Source organism: Agelaius tricolor, unplaced genomic scaffold, assembly GCF_023055355.1.
Source record: "Agelaius tricolor isolate 1412-34295 unplaced genomic scaffold, bAgeTri1.0.p SCAF_8, whole genome shotgun sequence".
NCBI classification, from domain to species: Eukaryota; Metazoa; Chordata; class Aves; order Passeriformes; family Icteridae; genus Agelaius; species Agelaius tricolor.
Window position 1 is genome coordinate 12805575 of NW_027269268.1, and position 23045 is coordinate 12828619.

At 39.9% G+C, this 23045-nt stretch overlaps 1 protein-coding gene across 5 annotated transcripts in view; it reads left to right on the forward strand.

Annotated features, from left to right (window-relative positions):
• PDLIM5 (PDZ and LIM domain 5) overlaps positions 1-23045 on the forward strand; it is a 126839-nt gene that overhangs the window by 83932 nt on the left and 19862 nt on the right. For all 5 annotated transcript variants that reach the window (XM_071431655.1, XM_071431650.1, XM_071431651.1 and 2 more), the window contains one exon: positions 14340-14503. In XM_071431655.1, the coding sequence (XP_071287756.1) occupies positions 14340-14503 (164 nt within the window). The remainder of the gene's footprint in view (positions 1-14339; positions 14504-23045) is intronic.

Below are 23045 nucleotides of genomic sequence, written 5' to 3' on the forward strand. Positions count from 1 at the left end.
CTTGTGGATACTAATTAAAACAAGATACGATATTTAGTGTATGTATGCTGTCAGTGGGTGTACACCATATAACTTGGAGTAACTTTTTAGTGGTCTCAACAATTCAAAGTGAGTATGGATTTAGAAATATAAAAGTAATTTTCTGAAATGTGGGTTATTTAATTTATAACACAGTGTTGTGCTGTGATGCAGTCACAGAAGACTAGGAGATTATCTGGCAAATTTCCTGTCACTGGCCCTGGATAGTTTTACTGGCACTTACCTTGGCAAATTGCTGGAGGGCATTTGTGAGTACTAGACAGGAACAGTTATTTTAGGTAGAAGGGAGCATAGGTACTTTGGAGGATGATTGATTGTTACTGTTACTGAAGGTCAATAACATTTTCTCATGGTTTATCTTACATTGTGCAAGAGTTTTTGAGTTCCAGGTAGCATGCTCAAGCACAAAGTCATAACATGAAACAAAGCTGTTCCTGTAAAAATGTGAATCAAATGAACAGTGCCTGGTCCTGCCAGGCCTTAGACAGACATTCATGGAATACTAGTACTAAGACTTGGAATTGACCAGTTTTAAACCTTTAAAGCAGTGCTCTCAACTAGTTGAGAGAAGAGGAAATCTGACATCAAAATACAAGTCTATTATGGTGTCTTTTGAGGACATTTTTGTTGTCTGGGAGAAGCAGGTATGTTCATGAGCTAACATGAGCTTAGGCAGGATGGGATGGAGGCTGATGGGCTGGTGGGTTCTTTCATGGTGGCATTTGGCTTCAGCCAATACAGTAAAGAAGATTTGGTTGTGATGTTTTCAGCAGCAAATTATCTTAGATCAACAAAGATGAAAAATACACACAGAAGATGTATGACAATACTCCTGGTGATTTTATTTTTTAAGCAGAAAGCCTGGGATGAAAAAGATACTGAAGCAGTAGTTTTTTAGTAATTGATTTTCATGTCTACCAGTGAAACTTCAGTATGATTACGCCTACTTGCGCCATCCATGGATGTGTGCAAGGCCAGGTTGGATGAAGCTCTGAGTAAACTCTAGTGAAAGCTGTCCCTGCCCACAGCAGGAGGGTTGGAAGTAGCTGATCTTTAAGGTCCCTTCCAATCCAGACGATTTTATGATTCTGCTGAGCTGTAGATGCCTTGCAGATACCACTGCAGATACTGTGTTCTGAGTACCAAGGAGTCTTCTCTAAATCCTAGCTCTGCACCTGAATCCAGGCAAAAGAAATTTAAAACTAATCTTACTCAAGACCTATATCTCTAAATATCTCAAGACCTAAATCTCTATTTAATTTAGGCAAAATTAACCTAGCAAGAGAGCAGCTTTAAGATGTGAAATCTGAAAAGCAGCTATGTTTTGACATGGTTCAGGATGAGAATCAAAGTATTTTTACAAATATAAAAGTAGATGGTAAGAATTTTCTGTTGAAGAAGGGCAGAAATTGGAGCAGCTTCTGCAGAGCTGTCGAGGGAGGGTTTAGCATTGGGTGTGGGAAGGAGAATCAATTATTTGATGCAGCTGTGTCCTCTGGATTCTCCCCTGAACTGAGAGGTCATCAGTGTAGTAGTTACAGTTGATATTTTTATGTTGTTACAGAGTAGATGTTGCTGCTTTTATAATGCTCTTTTGAGTCGGAAATACAGCAAATCTGGTCTTTAAATCCATTTTTTAGTAAAATTGCAGCTATTGGAAAGCTGCATGGAGCAATTAATGAGTGCCATGTCAAGCTTTTAGTAAAGCAAAATTGGGCCATCCAAGGGTGAGTAGACTTGCTCTTGCTACTGAAGCCTTGAATTTGTTGTCAAGGGCTGGCCTAGGTCCTTATTTTCCCAATGGGTTCCATCTTTTCTTGGCTGAAGCTCTGTAAATTGTATCAGCCGCTACTTAACCACCAAGAAGGAGAAAGCTTGCTGTGAAATGTATGGAGGATCTGGATTTGATTTCTAGATTAAAGTTAAGTGAGCTGCATATAAGGTAGACTCCATAATGCTTTTTTATTGTCGTTTTAATTCTTTATTGGTCTTAAATAGTTGTATGCCTATATAACCAACTACTGTAAGTTATAGCGTATTATTATTATATTTCATGTATACAATGTCCTCCTGTAAGTTTAACAGTAAAATATTTAAGAGCAATGACAGCCTTTCCAGAAAGTTGCAAAAAGTCATCTCAAGAAGTAATCCTGGCAGCATTAGACCATGTAAACCACACAATCTGGCACTTCCCGAGAAAGTGTATAACTAATATAAAACAGATGTGGTGCCAGCAGGTCTTTAGATTGTATTTTATAGACATGCCTTTTACAGTCATGCAGACCTACTTTCGTATTTTCTTTTAATGGAATTATTCCTGATATAAATACAATGACTTAGTAATAATAGGTATTAGTCCTGATATTTGTTGTCTACTTTTTCATAAGTGGACAGCCAGGAACATTCTCTGCAGAAATTCTAGTTTGGGAGAAGAGGAGGTCTCAGGCTGACTGTACTAAAACTGTCAGAGTTTTTATGGTTGTTTCGGTGTGATGACAAGCAAGAGGAAGCAAAATACAGGGGAGAAATATTGCTCTCTTGTGGTGAATGCTACTTGTCCTTCTGCTTTCTATTATTATATAGAACTTTTGTTTGAGAACCTTTTGGAAGTCTTAGGCAAGTGTACACCTCATCTTCCCTTCAATTGTTCAGGTTTTAAATGCCAGCAGCCAAGTAGCCTCAGTGTCTGAAGTGTCATCTCCTGACACTTGGTAGTTTCTTGTATACTCATTGTGCTCTTGTTCAAGTTTGTTATCTTTGCAGTAACTACCCAAAGAGTTTGGGTTTGTGGTTAAACAAGTGCTCAAACTTTAGCTGTAAAAATGCCTCCAAAAATTGTTTTCACCATGGTGTGATTCCCAGGGCATGAGTATTTGGTTCCTACAGAAAGAGGTAAAAAAGCCCTCGTCTGCTACTCATTCTTTTTACAAAAGATAAAAGAATACCAGCTAGAAAGAGTTGGCCATTGCTCTTTTGTACTTTTAATCAAATGAGAAATGTATTCTCTGTATACTGTCTCAGTATAATTACTCATGAAATTAACATCAACTAGGAAGATAACCATGCCTGCTCCAGATGCAGCAAGCTCTTTGCCGGCAGATGAAGCACCTGCTGTCCCCAAGATGTGTGCTGTGGCCACACAGACCACCGAGTTCCCCCTGCCTGCTGACCCAGCCGGGGGGCTGCCTTCTCCAGCCCTGCATGTGGGAACAGCCCTTGGGCTGCCTCCTGCCCCTGCCAGGTACATCTGAGCCAGCTGTGGTAGAAAGGTGCAGTCAGAAACTGTAACTTTACACACATTGAATCACAGAGTGGTTTGGTTTGCAAGGGACCTTAAGGATCATTTAATTGAATGCTCCTGCCATGGGCAGGGACACGTCCCGCTAGATCAGATTGCTCGGGGCCCCATCCAGCCTGGAGGTGAACAGGGGTTGGAGCATCCACAGCTTTTCTGAGCAATGTTTTCCAGTGCCTCATCATCCTCATGTAAAGAATTCCTTCCTAATACCTTATCTAAGTCTCTCCTCTTTTGATTTAAAGCCATACAGTTTCACCTGATTATTTTTTTTGATCATGATGCTGTCCAGATGGAGCAGCTTAAAGGTTTCCTGACCCTCATAGTGCTGTGGCAATTTATGTAGTAATTAGAAATTCAGGTAGCTTTTAGGCAAAAGTTCTACAAATAATTTAAAAATTGAAGCAGCCTTTTGATGGAGGAGGAAAAGCAGTCATGGGTAGGAGATTCAGTTGGATTTTGTTGGCAGAAGTTGGTGACATGAGGAGAATACAGTCACCCTTTCTACAAAATGTGTGTTTTTAAATTGCCCAGTAGCCCAAAGTTTTTGGAGGAGAATAGAGGCTTTAACTTGTGTAGTGATGGGACATTCAGAATATAAGTCTTTACCAATAGGGAGAGAAAGTGCTTCCCTCAGTAATTAACACACAGGATACCTGAAAAACATACCCGTTTTGTTTGCTTATGGGTAAGGATAGCTTTAGGAAAAAAATTTATATTAACTCCTGAGCTTTAGTTAGTATTGCCAGAGGTGTAATAAGTGCTTGATTAATGACTTCTCTTCTCTTGCTGCTTTTGGGCAGGCATGAAGCATCTCTGCCTACTTGTGAAACAAATTCTTTCAATAAAATCTCAAGCTTTCAGTCTAAATCATCTGTAAGTCATACAAGGTAAATATTTTAAGGTATATCTACAGCAGGCTGCTAAATGTAAGCAAGGTATTCAGGCATTGGTTTTGCATTTAAATCTGGGAAATGGTATATAGTTCTGTAGGTATTTAGAGTGTTCTGTCCATATTTGTAGTTATTTAAAAAAATACACAGCAATTCGGTGGATAATCTTGAAATTTTAAAATAAGAACCCAAGTAGAGGTTAGAAATTGTTGGAGTTATTTTGGACCCAGTCTGGGTTTTTCGGCTTTATTTTCTGTTCAAATCCATTTCCACCTGTAAAATAAGTAGACAAAATGAAAAGGGTGGTATTGGTAAGGAATTGGAATTTGGTACGGGTGCACCTGCAGAAGTTATATCACTAAATATTCCAGTTTTCTATGTTTACTGTTTATTATGAAAAAGAGGACAAGGTAAATGATCTTCATGGCTAATTCTGTCCACACCATGGAGACTTAAAGGGATCCATGTGGAGAATGCTGGGCCCTGGTTCAGTGGGAGTGACCCAGGCATGTGAGACAGAGTCTATGATGAGGAATTTAAAGGCTGACAGATGCTAAATGCTTACTTGATGAGGGAATAGTTTTATTTGTGGGTGAAATCAAAATTGCTGTCCTCTGTATTAGTATTCAAGTCGGTCACACATTGCCTGATGTCTCTGTGAGCTGGAAGCTTCCATAACTCTCCAGTGGTTAATGTGGTCTGGTGTTGTACTGTATCTCTGTCAATCTTTCCTACTTTCTCTGTTTTCTCCTGCATTGACTCAAAGCTTCTGTGCTGCAAAAGTAATGCTGGAAGATCCTTTGGGAAATCTGCCGATCCTTGGACCCTCTCCTCCTCCGGCTCTTTCTCCTTTCGAGCAGAGATCAAAAATTAAGAGCATGGCTGCTGCTGCAGTGTCTGCTGCTATTGCTGTCCGGGCCAGGTAGACATCAACTTCAAAAGGAATGTTTTATAGGTTTGGTTTAAGGAGGTTCCAGTTCACACAAGAATAATTGGTCCCTGGCAGAGTTGTGAAATCAATCGGCTCTGTCACAATACTGGGCAAGTCATTAGACTATGCCCAAAGCTCCCATGCCCTTTATATAGCTTAGCTGCTCTGAACCTTGGTGAGTAAATCCACCATTCTGTTCCTCATGATACCTGTTTTACAGTTCAGTTAGTAAATTAACTGTAAATAACATTTGTGTTACGTGAGTGACAAAGAATAATCTGTAACTTTGAGAAACTTTTTGATGCTTGAAAACAATAGCTTGCTGAGTTCGATCTAAATCTTTACTTCATTGCTTGTTATAAAGGCTTGCTTAGAGCAAACATTTTGACAAGTTTTTCGATCATCCATTCATAATGGTAAAATACTTTTTAATAGCCAATAATACCCATATTTTTGTATTTCTAAATTGCATGGATGTTCTAGGGTGCTAATAAATTATGTACTCTAGAAAGCATACACAAAATCGGAAAACTTAAAAAGATGAAAACATTTTCTCATTTTTTAAAATTTTACTTTATTAATGGTAAAAATATATGAAGAACATGCTTCTCACACCTTAGTGGGGTTTTTTTTATGCCTCCCCTGAATTATGCAACTTCCACTTTGTGGTCTGCCTGTTTGGACATAATTCCTGCATCAGTTTTTCTCGGTTCAGTTTCTCCAGATAGGCTTTTCATAAAGGCTTTTGGGTTGTCTGTGGTCCCAGCCATCCTGGACTTCGTGTGGTCACCTCATTTGTTTGTGGGGTCTTTTCACACATTTGCTAGACTCCACGAGCCTAGTGCCTACCGCTCGCTGCTGGATGCGCTGCTCATCACGCCTGTCGCAAAGCCTCCCCTGCCGGCCAGCGCGCCCTCCAGGAAGTCCACAAGTGCTCTGGAGTTGCCAAAGAGCAAGAGGTATTGTCCAGGTGTGGTGTGTGGTTGGCACTTAGGACTCACAGGGAGCTGGCTACTCCTTCAGAGCACATTTCTGTTGTCTGCATGCTTGTGCCTGTTGTGGTCTTTGACATGAGGTTACCAGCTCCAAACCCTGCTGGTTTCATCTCTTTGCACACCTGGATTAATGTGTGCTGGACCTGCTGATGGTGTTTGTGCAAGTCCACCATACTAAAGCAGACGTTTCCTTCCCTCACTGGCTTCAGGTGCCCTCTAATATGCATGGTGGTGCTTGTGTTGTGTCGGGAGCCTCTGAGGGAGGCAGTGTCACCCTACAGAGGCAGCCAGAGAAGAAACAAGAGATCCTGGCTTGAAACTTCTGTGTGGGTGAATTATTTGCCACAGTTCCTTGAGCAACTGAGCGTCATGTTAGGTTATTTTTCTAAAGCTCACTTTGAATGTATAAAATCAAGTAACTGGCATGCAGGCCAGCAAATGACTGTTTTAAAAATTATTTGCCATCTAGGCTCTTTGTTCCAGTGCTGATTCTGTTCAGTGCACAGGACTGTTTGTTCTCCTTTCCTGACCACAGCAATGTTAATGCTTGCTTCAGCGGAAAGCTGCTTTTATGACTTCAGCTGCACAGGCAGGAGTCTGCTTGGTTATTTTACAGGGCAATGTGTATTAAGTTGTGCTAAGGAAGAAATAATCTGGGGGTTTTCTTGTACCTATTTATATTTTCACAAGAGTTAGACCCTTCTAGAGATAAGACCCAAGTGTAAGTAGAGCTGAGATCCACTTGATGTAGAAACTTGTGTTGAGTAACAAGTATTAGTTCTTTTTCTTCTGTTTCATGGCTTCCAAGGTGACCTCAGTCTCTAGAGAAGGTTAAAGTAGCCCTAACCTCAGGGAGGGGAAGTAGTAGTTTATAAAACACAAACCCACTTTATTTGTATCAATATTTCTAACTTGTAGTATATCCACTTAAAAAAGATTAAAAAGGAACATTGGCACAATTGTGGTGATATAATACAACTTAAAATACCAATTTTATTTTTGCCACTGAATGATTACTAGAAAACCTTTTATGTACACATTGTAGAGAAAACCTCTTGAGGAGTTCTGATACCTGTCTGTGCACTACAGGTGAAGCCCAGGCCATGCCATCAGCAAGACTTTATTCTTTAGCTGTGGTGTTTGTTTGGTAATACTTTAGTACAGTGAAAACAAATTCTCTGGCTTCTCTTTTCTTTTTTCCTTCACTCGCTAATGTGCGTTGTTTATGGCAAGTGAAGATAGGTTATTACATTAATGGAAACTTTCTCCTTCCTGAATCTGTAACTGGCTTTCTTTTTGTCCATTGTTTGCTCACTGTATGGGGAAAGCTCTCTTGGTGTTGAAGATTTATTTTTGGAGATGCATTCAGTGTTGGGATTCCTAGAGTGTCTCCATTCAGTTGCTGTCCCTTACAAGTACATGGAGCTGTGTGTTGGAAAAGGCAGGAAACACTGGAGAACTGGTTTCATTCTTCCACAGCTGAAGTCCAGTTTTGGAGGGGCTTAATCTGTTTTTCTCTGCCAACTGACAGAGCTGGAGAGAGATGTGCCAGGGAGCCAGAAGGTACAGTGGGAGTACAGAGACCATGTAAACCTGCCCAAAAGACAAAATCAGTGTTGGATATATATCAAGATTGAGGTTGAATGGCTTGAAATAAGCATCCATGGATTTTTAGGGCATTTTAAAGGTAACCTTTAAACTTGTGAATCTCTTAAGCCATTGTAATAGCCAGGTTATCCTAGTTATTCAGGTTGCTGCTACAAGGCTCTGGCATAAGATGATAAAGGAAGAAGATGATTTTCAGGCTGTTAGGGACATCTCAAACAGGATATGACCTAAAATCTGGGACATGTTATATAGCAGTACATTTAGTCTCAGAACACTCTGCATTAAACTGCATTTTAAAAAGGATTTTTGCAGAAACAGCCAATGTTGTCCTGAAGACAGCATAGAACAAATGAAGTAATGATTTCTGGTTTCCTTGTTAACATCCTTAGTCCTGAGCTGCTGCATTGGTAAGGAAGGAGAGGTTACCAGTAGATGGAGCTGAAGAAATGAAGCTTTGTGCTGTCTTGTCCTATTAAATAAAGGACCACAGCCTTTGCTCTATGGCTTGAGAAACATGTAGGAAAAGAAGATAAATGTAGTATCAGCAACTACATATTGTTACTGAATTTCAGCAAAGATCAAGCAAAACTAGTCAATTATGTCAGAAAAAAAAAACAGATTTGAGAGAAATGTACCCATTGAGTGTGAAACTAGGTATTAAAATGTCTTTGCGTTAAATCCATCTAGTGACATACTGTGGTATGTAAATGAATGTAATGCTGAAAAGTTGTTTTAAATGGCAGCTCACTTGATTCCACAATAAAATAGTTGATAAGAAAGGAGAGCTGAAATCTTACATCCCATAACTAAAGAGAAAAGTGTACAACAGAATGCAGTAGACTTAACTGGTTCAAATAGAACTAGGTCTGTTTGGCTCAACCATGAAAGCCAAGTAATAAACTGCTTTGGAGTTTTCTGGCTCTTTTATATCTTTCATAACCTTAATGAAAAGTTACGAAAGATAAAAAAATTTTACCAAGGTAGCTTAGGCTCCTTTGCATTATCTCTGGGGACAAACTCAGGAAGGTTATAGCTATAACAAAAGCAGGGTGTTGATTCTCTTCTGCAGTAAGGTTCCTCCAGATATATTTCCCTCCAGATATATTTCACTTAATCCCTCTCACTTCACTGTCTCTGCTCCAAAAAGCTGGCTGTCTTAAACTACTCTGTACTGCATGTGCTGCCAGAGTGCTTGACCTTTTTCTGACTTACTAACTGGCCTGAAGTGGTGGTGGGCATCCACACATTTTCTTCCCTACCAGACTCCTCTGTAATGAGCTTTTTTTGGGGGTGTGTAACAGCTGTGCAGTCTTGCACTAAACTAAGTGTTTCATCCTAATGGCAAAAGGGATGGCCTTGAGCTTATGGGGCTTGTGTGTTTTCTAACAAACGACACATATGCAGCACAGGAAATGATGTGTTTAATGTCTTGCATGACCAAGAATTGGAGCTCTGCCTTAAAACTAAATCTCAAGGCAGAAACCCTGGGAAATTTTGGGAAACACTAGCAAGAATGGGTGTTGACAGCCCTTTTGTTTTTGGCATGGCTTTTTGTTTATCTTCCTGATACTATGCTACATTCAATTCCTTTAAAAAATGGCAATCTCACCTTGTGAGATGAGCACTGGTGTTAACTCTGACAGAATACATACTCTGAAAGGTGCTTTGAGTTATTTCTGTGTATAGAGCACTGCTTACAGAGGGGTTACATACTCCCTCCCTGTAATTTGATACAGAAATACCTCCACCCAGATGGTTTTCTCTGCTCTTTCTTTCTATTACTTTATTTTGTTTTTCTTCTCTCTAGCAAGATACTGGAGCACTGTTTAGGTTAAGATGAAATATAAACACTGGGCTTGTAGTAGGGATAAGGTCAGCCCTCAGTGCTTCTTGGCTTCTGTTTCTCTGTTGTTACACCAGAAAACCCTTACAAAAAGCCATCTGTATTTCCCTTGTTCATGGAGTTTTGTTGTTGTTCTCATACCTGCCTTTTTCTGGTTTCCTATATATATATTTTCTACTGTGTATTTTGATACTGGACAAAATGTAGCACATGATTTGTACGACAAACCACTGAGACCTGAGATCCAGGTCACGGAATTCCTGGCTATCTGGAGAAAGGATTTACAAGCTGTCCCTTAGATACTACCTGACCTGTCCTGTTAGCAGATTTTCTCACACCACAGGGGACTTGTGCCTTACTCCCACAGTTGTTCTAGACAACAGAGCAAGTTAGTTTAACAAGACACTTAAACCATCATTTATAGCCACAGAACTATTGGTAAAATACTGGTGTACCAGACTGAGCTCTGGGCTCAACTACTTATTTTTACAGATGGATAGCCAATATCCTGGGCTTGCATGAGGAGAAGGTCCAGCCAAATCCCTTGAACCTGGCTGAGAAAGTCCAAGTGACTTGGTCCTTATTATCCAAGTGACTTGGTCCTTATTATCCAAGTGACTTGGTCCTTAGTGCTCTTAGAAGTTACATGACAGCAAGCTCAATCCTTTTCAGTTACTTAGTAGGTCCTCCTTTGGCTGATAACATCATCTCCATTATTAGCTTCTTTAAAGTTTGTGTGAAGAAATTCTGGACAGCATTGTATAAGAGTTGCCATGGAAGGATGGAGGGAGGTTTAGGCATCTATAGTTCCAGACTATGTGTTTTTCTTCTCTCTTTTTGTTTGTTTGTTTTCTTGGTGTTTGGTTGGTTGGTTGGCTTTTTGGGGTGTTTTTGGTTTATTGGGGTTTTGCTTGGTTTTGGTTTTGTTAGGTTGGTTTTTTGTGGGTTTTTTTGTGGGTTTGGGGTTTTTGAGGGAGGAAGAAGCATCAAAACCTCTAAATACATTCAGAAGGATTTTTCCAGTGCAAATTTCTTAAAATGCCTCTGAAATGCATTCAGCCTGGTCTCTGAAGAACTAGTGCTTATATCAAGTGTGACTTGGACCCACTTCCTCCCTCGCAGGAAGAGAAATTACTACTTGCTTTTTCTAGGTTTTTTTCCCCCAGTTTCCATGGTGCTTTTGTTGACCAGGAGACAGGATAAGTCTGAGGAGCCTTTTGTGAGCTCTCAGTAATAAAGTTTGCACTGGCACTGGAGCCTTGTGTGTCCCCCTCAAACCTCCTGACTGGCTCCCCAGAAATTTGTTTGTTTTCCATACACACACTTACTTTGATAAAATAAGGCTGCACTGTGTGGTAGGAGCTGTTCTCCATGGAATTTCAGGCGTGTCTGTTAAGTATAAGCTAGCATATGTAAAAAATAGAGAGGTGTCTTTGGCTTGCTTCTTTGCCAGACATTTTTCTTGGGCTGTTTTTGCAATCTGTTTCCCTTGCAACACACTTCCAGAATTATTTTGATTAATCTTCCCATAGCTTATTAATCTAACTTCTCATGGGTTTTCAGGACACAAGACTGAGTCTGACAGACTCATGTTTCACTATTCCTTAGTTCTTGCAGTGTTAAAACCCCTTGCCCAAAGGTTGACAGCAGGCCATCCACAGCTTGCAGGAAATGTTAGTTTGCTGGGATGAGCCTCGTGTTTGCATTAATTTTTAGCTTGGAAAACTTTGATTTTTGCTGTAAGTATTCATCAGGTGGAGAAGGAGGAGTTTAAGAGTTATGGAACATAGCTGAAATGTTAGTGCTAGATGCAGAAGGTAGGTGTGTCTGACATTACAAGTGTTCTGACATTGAAATGTTCTTGACCTGAAGCTGACCTGTGAGTGTCAGCTGGGAAGTCTGAGAAAGTGCTCACACAGAGCTTGGTAAATACATTAGGTTTATCATTCCTCCCTCAGCTTCCCAGTGGCAACACTGAAAAGCAGGTGGGAGCTCTCTTCCATAATGTATTTATTTTCTTAAATTTCAGTATATTTTTTTTTTCTCTTTAAATCCTGTATTTTCTAGAAAGTGAGACTTGGGTCATCATTGTCCAGCCTCGCAAGTTGCAAAATACTGGTGGAGCTAATTGTGGGCATTGTACAGCACTTGTAGAAAATGTGTGCTTCTGGAAAGATCCATCGCTGTATTTGTAAAGCTGGGTAACAATAACTAGAGTTTGAGTGTTTCTCAGTATAGAAAAACATGAAGTAAAGTGTTGAGGAGTTAATTTTGCAGCATGAATTTCAAGTTCAGTTTAAAAGGTTGAACCTCTTATGTGGGAGACACTGCTGAGGGTGAAGTGCATCTTTGAAAGCGAGACAAAGATGGATCTGTCTTTCTGCAGAGAACACTGCATGTGCACTCACAGCTGACTGATTGGAGGCTGTAATTCCAGAGAAATGGTACATTGTTTTATTTAGCCAGCCATGGGTGGGCACTATCGCACAGTGGAGACTTGCCAAGCTGCAGTAGCAGCCTGCCTCTTAAATTAACAGACTGAGGTGGTGGCTTGAGTTTATTCAATTTTTGCTTTGAAGAATCAGACATGCAATACAAAGGGTGTCCAAGACCTTTCAGAAGTTTTGCCCTGAGGCCAGTAACATCCTCTCTGTCGGAGTGATGGCTTCAAGCTTTTCCCTTAGGAAGCTTCTTGCTTGAGGCTCCTGGCATGTAAACTTCCAGAGGTGATAAAAAACCATCAGAGGTAGCTTATACCTGAGTTTATAATTGTCTTTTAGTTTGGGATCATTAGGGTTTCACCTTATTTCTAAATGAAAGCCTGAGTGTCTCCAACATTGTGTTGCTTCAGGAACTGCCATGCCATGTCATTCTCAAGCCATAGAATTTGACCACAAAAATAGCAACAGTAGAGTTTCCAATCAGCATTGCAGTGAGCCTTGTGGGCCTCCCTCAGAGTATGCTTCCTTGCCATCTTCTCACTGGAGGGAACCTTTTCTGCTTGTCTGAAATCCATTTTTCCTTGTTGAGTAGCCTCTGCTTGTAAAAGATGGTTGCTGAGTCAGCAGGATTTCTTTATTTCTGACTGCTGATTTGTATTATTTATGACTTATATATTCCAGACAAAGGCAGTGAAGAGGTGCTAGACTTGAAAAGTTATTTGACAAGCAGTAATGAGCCTCTTGGATGGAGAAGGAGGAAACTTTCTTTTTTTAGCATCAACAGTGCTAACAAGGAATTCTTAAAGTTGCAGTGGGGCTCTGGCCTGGATTTGGTTTGATGGGTTACATGTCAAATATATTCAACAGTACAGAAGGATGTGTCTGTAACAATGAAATTGCAGACATGCACTTTTTTCATTGTGGAAGCCAATCCTAAACTACCTTGTCATTTTCAACCACTGCTGCTACTTCACATCGGAGGGTACTTACCTATCTTTTTTCTTTCAGTCTGCATTAACACTTTTATGCCCTGTATCTCCACTTCCTCAAAATCTGCTTGTAATAAAGACTTGGAACATGAGTCTCAAAGGAGTATAACGTGCACCTTCAATGCCTCCATTTGAGCTACACAAATGTCTTTAAATATCTTTTCAGCATTTGAAGATAATGGAATGCAAGGTCTCAGTTTGTGCTTCTCTGGGCTTGTGCACACTGCGTACAGCAAATCCATCAGTGCTGGTTACCAGAGCCTGCAGTTGCCATGACTGTTACTCATTAAACTGAGCATTCAGATTTATTCTCCAAACCGGGAATGACTTTTTTTATCCCTTACCTGGAAGAAGAGTCTAAACACATGAATTATTACCCTGCAAATCTAGAGATGACCAAAAAAAAAAAAATCAAGGTTATGAACCTGTGTTTTGGCCTCATGGTGTGTTCGAGTTGTTGCATGTCATACAGGCAAGGTAATACTGTGCATGTGCAACACTTGTAAAGTAAAAATAGCTCATGGATTTTTACTTTACAAACTTGGCACAATCTGTAATTCTGGCAATGACCCTGGTGAAAATACACATGGTGCACATGTGCTGAAAATTTGTTTTTCTTCAATAGAAGAAAGAATACAAGGCTTCTAGTGTGTTATCAAGGGTTTCTAAATTGTGCAAAATATGTTTTTGGAATGGTATTTCATGTATGTATTTGGCTGTATTTCACAATGTTGTTAATTTCCTGGTTTTGATGTACATTTCTTTTGCAAATGACCTTCATTAGTAATTACTCCTCTATTTTGACTGTTTTAAAAAAAAGTATTTATTTTCAGCTGCCCAAAGGCAAGTGAGAAATGAAAAATTTTCTTGCTATCAGTGTAATTAGTGGCTACTTGCACTCCATGCAGATTGTGATTGAGTTCAGTTTTCATCATATGTGGTTTTAAAGAGCTAAAAGAGTTCTGCCAACCCTTAAAGTATAAAAGCAGCTGTAAAGTGCTCTAAAGAGGCAATATAAAATATCACGCATGTTGTTTAATGACTAAAGAAACTTACAACTCTTTTAAAATGAAAATTGTGAAGGGCTTTAGTTGACTCTATTGACTTTTGGCAGACCTTACTCAAATGTCCAGTTCTTAGAAAGCAGCTTCAGGGTGTAAGTACCACAGCATTGTTGGTGATGACAGACTAGTGGGTGCTGCATTGTTGCCCTGGGGTGAGGGAATGTCACTCCACATCTCCATTTCACAAGTTCTCCTGTTCTAGCAAGAGGCATTTATTTACTCTTCCCTGATTTCTGAACAGTGATTCTCTGGAAGCTGCCCAGCCTGCCCCGGTGAGGAGCGTCCCTGCCTGCCAGGACAACGTGGATGTGAGACCTGCTCCTGCCAACTCCTCACCTGCCACAGCCCTCAAGCCAGTGGCACCCCTGGGTTCTGCCAAGGGCTGGCAGCCTCCAAGCCAAGCAGGTAACTTCCAGAGAGGCTTTTTCTTGTTCACCTCAAGGCCTTTGGGTGGCTCAGCAAAACAAAAATTCACCTTGGGCGTAAAAACAACAGGCTTCAAATGGCTGTTTGTGGGGTTTGAGAACAGGCCAGTTTGCTGGGAAAAGAGGAGAAAAACCAATTTAGCCATTTTAGTAAACTGATAGCCCTTTGTAAGTAGCCTCATAGATGCAATTAGTTTCACAAACAAAATCAGTTGCCTCACACCCTTATTAAAGGTATTTATACCAATTTATACCATATATGTATATATACACCCCACAGTTTAATCTTGCTGCTTCCCATGCCACTGTAGATTCAAGCATATCCCATGCTATTTCAGGTAGGAATATTGACATATGTTGATATTACCCATATACATGTTTTCCAAGTGATCTTTTCATAAGTACTAATTAATTTAAAAAAGAGATAAAAAAGGCTGAAGCACTAGAGCGTTTATGTATTTGACATCTGTAGGTTTTATTTGAGCAGGGTGCCAGTTTATTATGTAGGTTTGGGTTGCAGAGATTTGTGTAAAAGTTCTTACAAGGACAATTCACATAGCTGCTACCTTTGAATGAACTTTGGTGATTTCTAAAGCTTTGAACTCGCACTAGAATGTGTTATATCTGGAAAGCATTCTGTTTTCTTTATGAGCACTCCTATGTTATTAGATGATACAGATACATTTGTATGTGTAACTGTGTATTAGGTTTTCATAGTATTACATGCTATGGAGTAATTTTTTTTCATAGTATTACATTGGAGTAATTTTTTTCATAGTACTACATTGAAGTAATTTTTTAAGCTGAATCAGTCTTTGGTGCTGAATTAAACTTGTGTAGTAATTTCAAAGGATCTGGGAAATCTGTATTATTAATTAAGCTTTAGCTTCAGATTTTTCTTGCTAATATGAGATGAGTAGACTTGATTCTCTTTCTGACAGGATCAATTATGCTAAATAGCTCTGTTTGCTTGGCTTTGTTCTATGTAAGGGTTTTCCCTCTTTTGAAGTATATTCAGTCCCAAAACGGGACTATAGAAGCCCTGGCATGAAAATAAAGAAAAAAAATACGATGTTAATGCTTCATGTTTTATAATGGCTTTGGCACTTCTGATTGAATGCTGTGGTTGGTAACAAGTTGGTGTATTTTGGTTGGGCTGTGCAGTTCTGTAGGAAGCCTCAAGATGGCAATGCACTGTCATTGCTGTACTTTGCCTGGCAAATAGCGAGTCTGCTAATGAGGGCAAGGTAAAGACATCTTAAACTTTACATCAGTTTCATTCCAGCATTGTTTTACTTCTCAGAGTTAGCTAGCATTAGAAGGGGAAAAAAAAACTCAAAATGAACAGGAACAACAGAAGCCCCAACACTTTTTAAAGTTACCTTTTTGGTAGCATGTGTGCTTAAACTTTTGTGGGCATGTCATAATGCTGCATTTTTCTAAGTGACTGGTTGTGTTTCACAATTGATATAACTTTCTGTCTCACCAAGTGATGAATTATTTAACTTGCATAGAAACCACCCATGATTTTGGACTTTCTGTAGTTCCACACTTATTTTTAGTATGTTGGTAGGTGTTTCACTGCCAAATCCTATTAGCATATTCTAGTATTAATAGGAGTCAAATGTTCAAAATAGCCTTTTTTTTTTTAAAGATATTCATGAAGGAGAGAGTTTTAAAGAGATTACTTAAACTACACTTGATTCTGTAGTGCTCTGAAAATCTATGCCTATGCTCTTGCATAATGTGAATTTTTTTTTTTTTTTCCATCAGAGATACCGAGTAGGCAGGTGAGAGGGAAAGCCAGGCAGAGAATTTTTGATTGTTATGTTCCAGAACAGCTTAAAGAAAGCTTAGAAACTTGATACTGGTAGAGAAGCTGGTGGAAAGAAACAATCATAAGGATGTCAGCTTTGTGCTGTCTTGATGAAGGGTTCTGAGATGCACTAAGTTCCAAAGAAGCAAAGCCATTATCTCTCCCCAAAAGTATTGGGGGAGCCAGAAATAAAAGCTATAGGATAAAGAGGCATTGAAGACTCAGAGTTCTCTAAAACTGGGAAGTACAAAGATAATCCAGCAGTGTGAACAGCAACTGCCCAGGAGTTAAGGAGGTGGGAAGAGTATGATGTCCCAGGTGCCAGAGGAGTTTCAGTTAACATTTGCACCTTAGGAACACAGAGAATCACCCACTGCCATGGGAAACCAGTCTGTGCTTGTCCCCTGTAGGTGGAACAGCAGTCAGACAGGTAAAACTGTTTCAATAATTGAATGTTTTGCTAAAATTAGTCAGATGTTGAAGAAAAAGCAAGACTGTAAGTGTTTCAGAGAATGCTTGGACTTCAGTTCTGCTGTTTCTTTGCAGTCTGTGAGCATAAATTTTCCTTAAAGTAAAATTTCCAGTGCTCCACAGGCCAAACAAAATTTGGCTTCATAGGCCATAAGGCTGACAAAATTCTAGACAAAAAAAAGTCCTTTCATTTCATAGCTGAAGTCTACCTTAGGAAATAATCAGAAGAAAGATACAATCTTACATAAATGTATAGTGGTATGCTATTAATAGCAGAAATGTATTGGGAGCACAGTTTTGTAGCTCTGATACCACTCACCCTTCTAATGAATATTGTTTCTAACACCAAGTTGTTTCCAAAGCAAAATAGGCATGTCACAGGATTTTGTTTGTGCCTGGGGAAGCTGTAAGGTGCTGATTGATGGTGTGGTGTGAAGATTACCAGTGATTTTATTGTTGTGTGACTTCAGAGGTCTGTCATTTGGGTAGACAACATCTTTTCAATTATTAGTTGAAAAGATCTCTTTCTTGTATAGACCAGAGAATACCTTTATTTTTTTTTTTACCCTCACTGTAGGGGTTTGAGGTGATTTGTTAATTGTTGTTGGTTTTTCTTTTTTGAGATTGTGCAGAGATACCTGAAGGGTGCTGAAGGTGTCAGGGATTTTGTTGTGAGGTATGAGCTATTTCATGACCTGGCTACTTGATGTTTCAAAGTTGGATGGCTGAGTTAGTGAACCTGGAGATGCTTCAGGGATTGGGTTTCTCTCTACATAGGTCTCATGATCCGAGTGGATCTCACAATGATAGCGCCTTTGGGCCTGAATTATCCTCACTGGCTGTGGGGGCCATTCATGGAGTACCCATGAATGCTGCTATGCTAGTTGTCCACTATGCTGGTAACAGAGGTTTTATTCCTCTTTGGAACAAAATCCTAATATTATGGGATTCCTCAGTGGTTTGCTAGAGGAAAAGAGAGATGGCTGCCTCATGCTTTCTTTTAAGGCATGGGTAAGAAGCTCAATAATCTCCAATTTTTTTCTATTGCTGAAACGAGTAAAAACAGACTGTTACTGTGCGTTATATGTGCAGATTGGAGTTTATAATAGTTCTCACTTCATTTTTGTTGAGCTTCATTATGAAGCTCTACTCACCTGACAGAGGAAGAAGATTTTTACAAGATTATTTTAAATTGCAAGAATGAAATAACCCAGAGCATCCTGGCTATATTGCAGTCAGCTATTCTATATTTGATAGCTATGACTCTACACTTACATAGCATGGCTCACCCCCAAGGAACCCCAAAGCCCTTTCTAGTCCTGGGCAAGGACACAGTGCATGCACAGGAATGGCTTTCACTCACCACTGCCACGCAGCCACCTCGTGGGTGACAGATGACAGCTGCTTGTCAGCGTGCCGTGACATTCCACGGCAACTTGAAAGGAAGTGAATAGCACCGTGGCAAATTGAGGACAATCTCAGAAGGTGTAATTGCCTGGTAAGCACAGCTACACCAGCTGGAGTCAGTCCAGCAGACAAACTGTTCTCAGGGAGAGTGCAGCAGGATCTGTGATGGTCAGAAGCAGTTAGGACTTCCAGTGTTAATTTTCTCATATGAAATTGCCTTCTCTTACCTGACATCTTTCAAACCTGTTGCTGGGGGGGTGAGCTGCTGAGGCATGGGGACTGTAGGGGCTGTGTGCCAGGCACTGGACTGCCAGTCCCACACCCTGCCTTCCAGTACAGGAGCTGGGCAGGCAGCATCCCGCTTGCCTGCTGGGGTCCCGTGGGATGGCAGGGGGCCTGTGGGGAGCTGTTACAGCTGGTGGCCAGAAAGGCTGGTTTGCTTCTGGGAAAGTAGAGTTTCATTGCAGTTGATGCCCTTTGTTCCTCCTGGGCTTTGCAGCTGAGTTAGAAGAATGGGATGGGGGAAGGTTTGTGGTAGAAGCATTCAAAGCTGTTGTTTTAAGTGACCCTTTCCCAGTTTCCTTATTCCCAGGATCTCTCTCAGGCTGGTATCACTGGGATATATAATCCCCTTCCAGCAGAGCTGCTAGGGAATGTCAGCATATTTTGCAATATGCACAACTGTCAGTTGCCTAATCCTGAGCAAGCACATGTGTTAAGCACATGATCCCTTCAGCAGAGGGAACACACTTAGAAACTGGCTGCAAGCGCATAAAAAGTACTCCCCAGACAACTGTGTTTTAAAAATTCTGCTATTTCCTTGAGGTTGTTTTTGTGTACTTGGTAACCTTGAATTTACCTTCTCTGGAGTTATCCATAGGATAACTTTCTTGCTGCATTTTCTTTTTTATATCCCATTCCTGAAATAATATGAAAATTTTAAAAGCAAAAGAAAATGCAGGCCTGTTCCTAGGCGTGACTTGACCTTGTGCTCCATTGGCAGTTTGCATCTTTGTTTCCTTCCTTGCTACTTATTCTGCTACTTATTTATGTAGAGAAAATGGAATAAAAATTATATGTGAAACTGTGGAGTTTGGCCATCAGGGCAAACAGTATGGAGCTGTGTAGAGGGCGGAAGGCTCTGAGATACATTGGGCTGTCACAAAATGCTTGTACTGCCAGTAAGTCCTTAAGGGATTAAGTACCATAAAGGGATGGACTGCAGCACTTTTCGTCCTTGTCACTTTTGTTTTTCTGTGTTTCATTTGTAATTGCAACAGCCCCTACATCAATTCTGTTGATCTTACAGGCTATGGCTACACAGGCAGGGTAAGTTAAGTTGATAGCTTTGGGAATACTTCTGCATGGAAAAGCAACCAAACTATTGTGTCAGCATCATGGTGATCATAAAGTTCTGCAATTTTGTTTTTAGGACCCACTCATAATAACTTGTTTCCTTTGTAGAACAGGAATTTAAAAGCAGGACTAATTATAGGAGCTCAAGGAGCTACTTGCCCATTAAGGGCCAAGGTCTGAATATGGGGAAGAAACTGGGTTAACACTGCTAGTTGTTAGGACAAATTCTTACATCGTTGGTATGGCTCCTGTTAAAAATAGTTCCCAAAAGAGTTCCACCATTTTTCACCAAAAAAGATTGTTAAAGGTTGCTGCTCCATGATGTAGTCACCATTCATGAAAGCAGAAAGCCTTCTCCATTAAAGTATTATGATTGACAGGTCAAAATACAAAACCTTTCTGATCCTGGTTTATGGACTGTAATTAATTTTTCATCTAATCTAGATTATTATATCATCATGTGACAGCAAACCACAAGAGTTTGTTCTTACAAGTTAATTAATGTGAAGTCGCTTAGCCAAGCAAAACCCATTGTGAAACAAGAGTAATTTATAAATGTTAACCTTAACTTGATGACAGTATGAAATTTTAACTCCTATAGAGTTAGTGAAAAAATTAGTGTGTTTCTAAAACTTGAATGTTTATGTTTAAGAAGGGGCAGATCATAGTAATGATGCAGAAATGTACCACCTGCTTTTCAGAGACAGAATGGCCTGGTGTACCTCAGTACAAGATCTGCCGAATAGAAACTCAGCTTTTCTGTTACAAACATGACCTTAGACAATTTTCCTATGTTTTGGTTTTGCCAAATTCACGTGCTATTGCACCAAATTGGGCACTTAAATTAATTATTTGCAGTACTTGGACAGATGCATGTTTCTTTGTGTTCCTTTAAAAAGAGATGCAGAGATTTTTTGGCTCTATGCTTATTTCACACACATCAAGTGGGAACATTCAATGATTTTCCAAATTCGATGTTCATTGTCTTTGATTTGTTAAAAAGTAACTTCTTGTCACAGTTTGACTCACCAGATCAGTTCCTCTCCATTAGCTATCTCCAGCTCAGAGCAGTGGTGTCTTGTTCAGATGCACAGGTGTAGGGCATCCAAGAATTATGCCTAATATTTGTTCAGCAAAGGAAAAGCCAGTATTCCTCTGATAAATGCATTCTTATTGGAATTCAGTGTTAAATATCAGCTTAATGAAACTGGCAGATAATTTACAAGAGACTGGACAGACATGCTCTCTGCAGGCATAGCCAAGCTGTCAAGTTCAGAAGAGGAACTAAAAGCAAGGGGGGTAAAATCTTATCTGCAGAAAGCTACCAAATGGGTTTCTATACTGCCCCTGAAGAGAAATGCAACACCGTAGTACAGGACTTGTTTTTGTCTTTCTTCTTGAGTCACTTTTTCGATAAAAGCAATGCCAGTTGTGCCAAATTTGTGACGGTATGTGATGTAACAAATCAGAAGGAGACAGGCTGAGCGAGCCAAAACCACCATACTCATTTTAATTAAGATGCTTTACAGCTAATTTACCCGGAGCCTTTCCAGTTGAAAGGCTGGTTACTAACACAGGAACTAGTCCCTCTAGTTGCAGGGGCTGTTGAAATGGGGCCAAGGTGACACCTGTTTTGATTTTCCACGGGTGCATACAGCTTTCACCCAGCATTTAAAGACATGATAATGGTTTAATTCATCCTGTCCTGCCTTTAATCAGCAAAAGGAGTTTAGCTCTGACTGTGTTTCCAAGACTTCATGAGAAACAAAAGAAACAACTACGGAATACAGGAGTTGAACTTTGTGTTTGTTGGGGGGAGTCTTTTTGAGGTTTTAGCTTTTTTCTCACCTTGTACTTGCCCCGTAGCATTCTGCACTGAACTTGTGTGATTTTGTGCGGGCCTGGGAGTGGATGGGGTGTTGCATGCAGCCAGAGCAGTGAGCTGACAGCAGAGCTTTTCAGACACGTTGCTTCATCCGGCCATCTGTTTGGTTTTGAGGGAAGAAACAGGAAGATTTCTTATACTACAGATATATTACGAAAAGTCAGAAAATTGGACATATGAAGCTTTATATTTTCCATTTATAATACAGTAGTTTGATTGCAGTGTATAAATCACTGAGTTGGAGCGCTTTAAAATGAAGTTCTGGCACTCCCACTGCTTCAAGTAGCATTGTTATTTATAGATATTACATGAAGCCTGATGTTATGTTTAAGTGAGCGTTAAACAGTTCAGGCTGTTGTATTGTTGCTACGCACCAGAGAACCTCTGTCAAAGTGACTTTGGCACCGCTACGTATCCGCCTTTCTCCCTTTGTCTTCCAAACCTTTCAGCAGTGTTTGCAGTTATCCATGTGCTCAGCAATGGAACAACCTATTGTTAGACTAACAAGGGCAGAGTCACACTGGGATTTTTAAAAAAGGAAAAAAAAAGAGGCAGTTCTTTACCCTGCCTAAAAGATTGTTAAATATTAAACTGGCCATACCAAGGAGTTCAATGAAAGCAAACACTGTGGGTTTGCTAAACTTAAACCTAATAAAGTAGAAAGTTAATAGTCAGGGACAGAGTGTTTTTGGTTTTAAGGAAAAAAAAAAGCAATGACAATACATCAGTGTAAATCAATAGTGCTTTACAATGTTTAATTAAAAAAGAGTGAAGGTGAAGTGAAGCCTACAAAACTCCAAAATTTGGCCATAGACATCTTCTCATGATTTACACAGAACCCAAATCTCTCTGGTACTCAGGTCAGAATAGCTCCTGCTGGAGTGTATAATTCTTATAAATGATTTATTTTATTTATTAATTGAATTTATTGATTTTAGTTTTAAATCTTCAAACCACCCACAAAAGTTGCTGTCCTTTGTCCCATTTCAAGCAACAGAGGTGGCAACAGGAAAATATGCGTGATTTTCTTTTCCATTACTAATCAGTCTCCATTTGCAATTAAAAATGTGCATGCACCTTGACACATCTTGGATAATGGGGCATCTATCTCCCCAGTACTCCTTGAGAGCAAAGCTGCTGATCATATGTGTAAAATATAAAAAGCAAAGTATAAAACAAAAACTACAGGAGAGCTCAGACTGGTTGCTAAGAGTTGAGAGGTTTTCTCTTAGATTGGGTGTAAAGATTTGTACCTACTTTGGCATTCCTCATGTGCCCTGGTAAAATCCTCTCACTGCAAGAAAAAAACACCTGCATCAGGTTTTTCGGGCCTGATGTTTTTAAATCAAGTAGTTGAGTTTCAACTGAAAGATTTTCAAGGGAATGGAGAAGAGAAGGGAGGGGAAGAAAAGATGTGAACTCAGAGTATCCCCATCCTGTCTGCAGTAAAAAACATCTTGTCCACTGGAGTGTTAAACTTGCTGTTGAAGTAGAAGGCGTATATGGGAAATATCAGTGTTCTATCTAAACAAGAAAACAGGCCTAATATTTGAAATTCTCTGGCTACAAGAGGAGAAATAGTGTTTG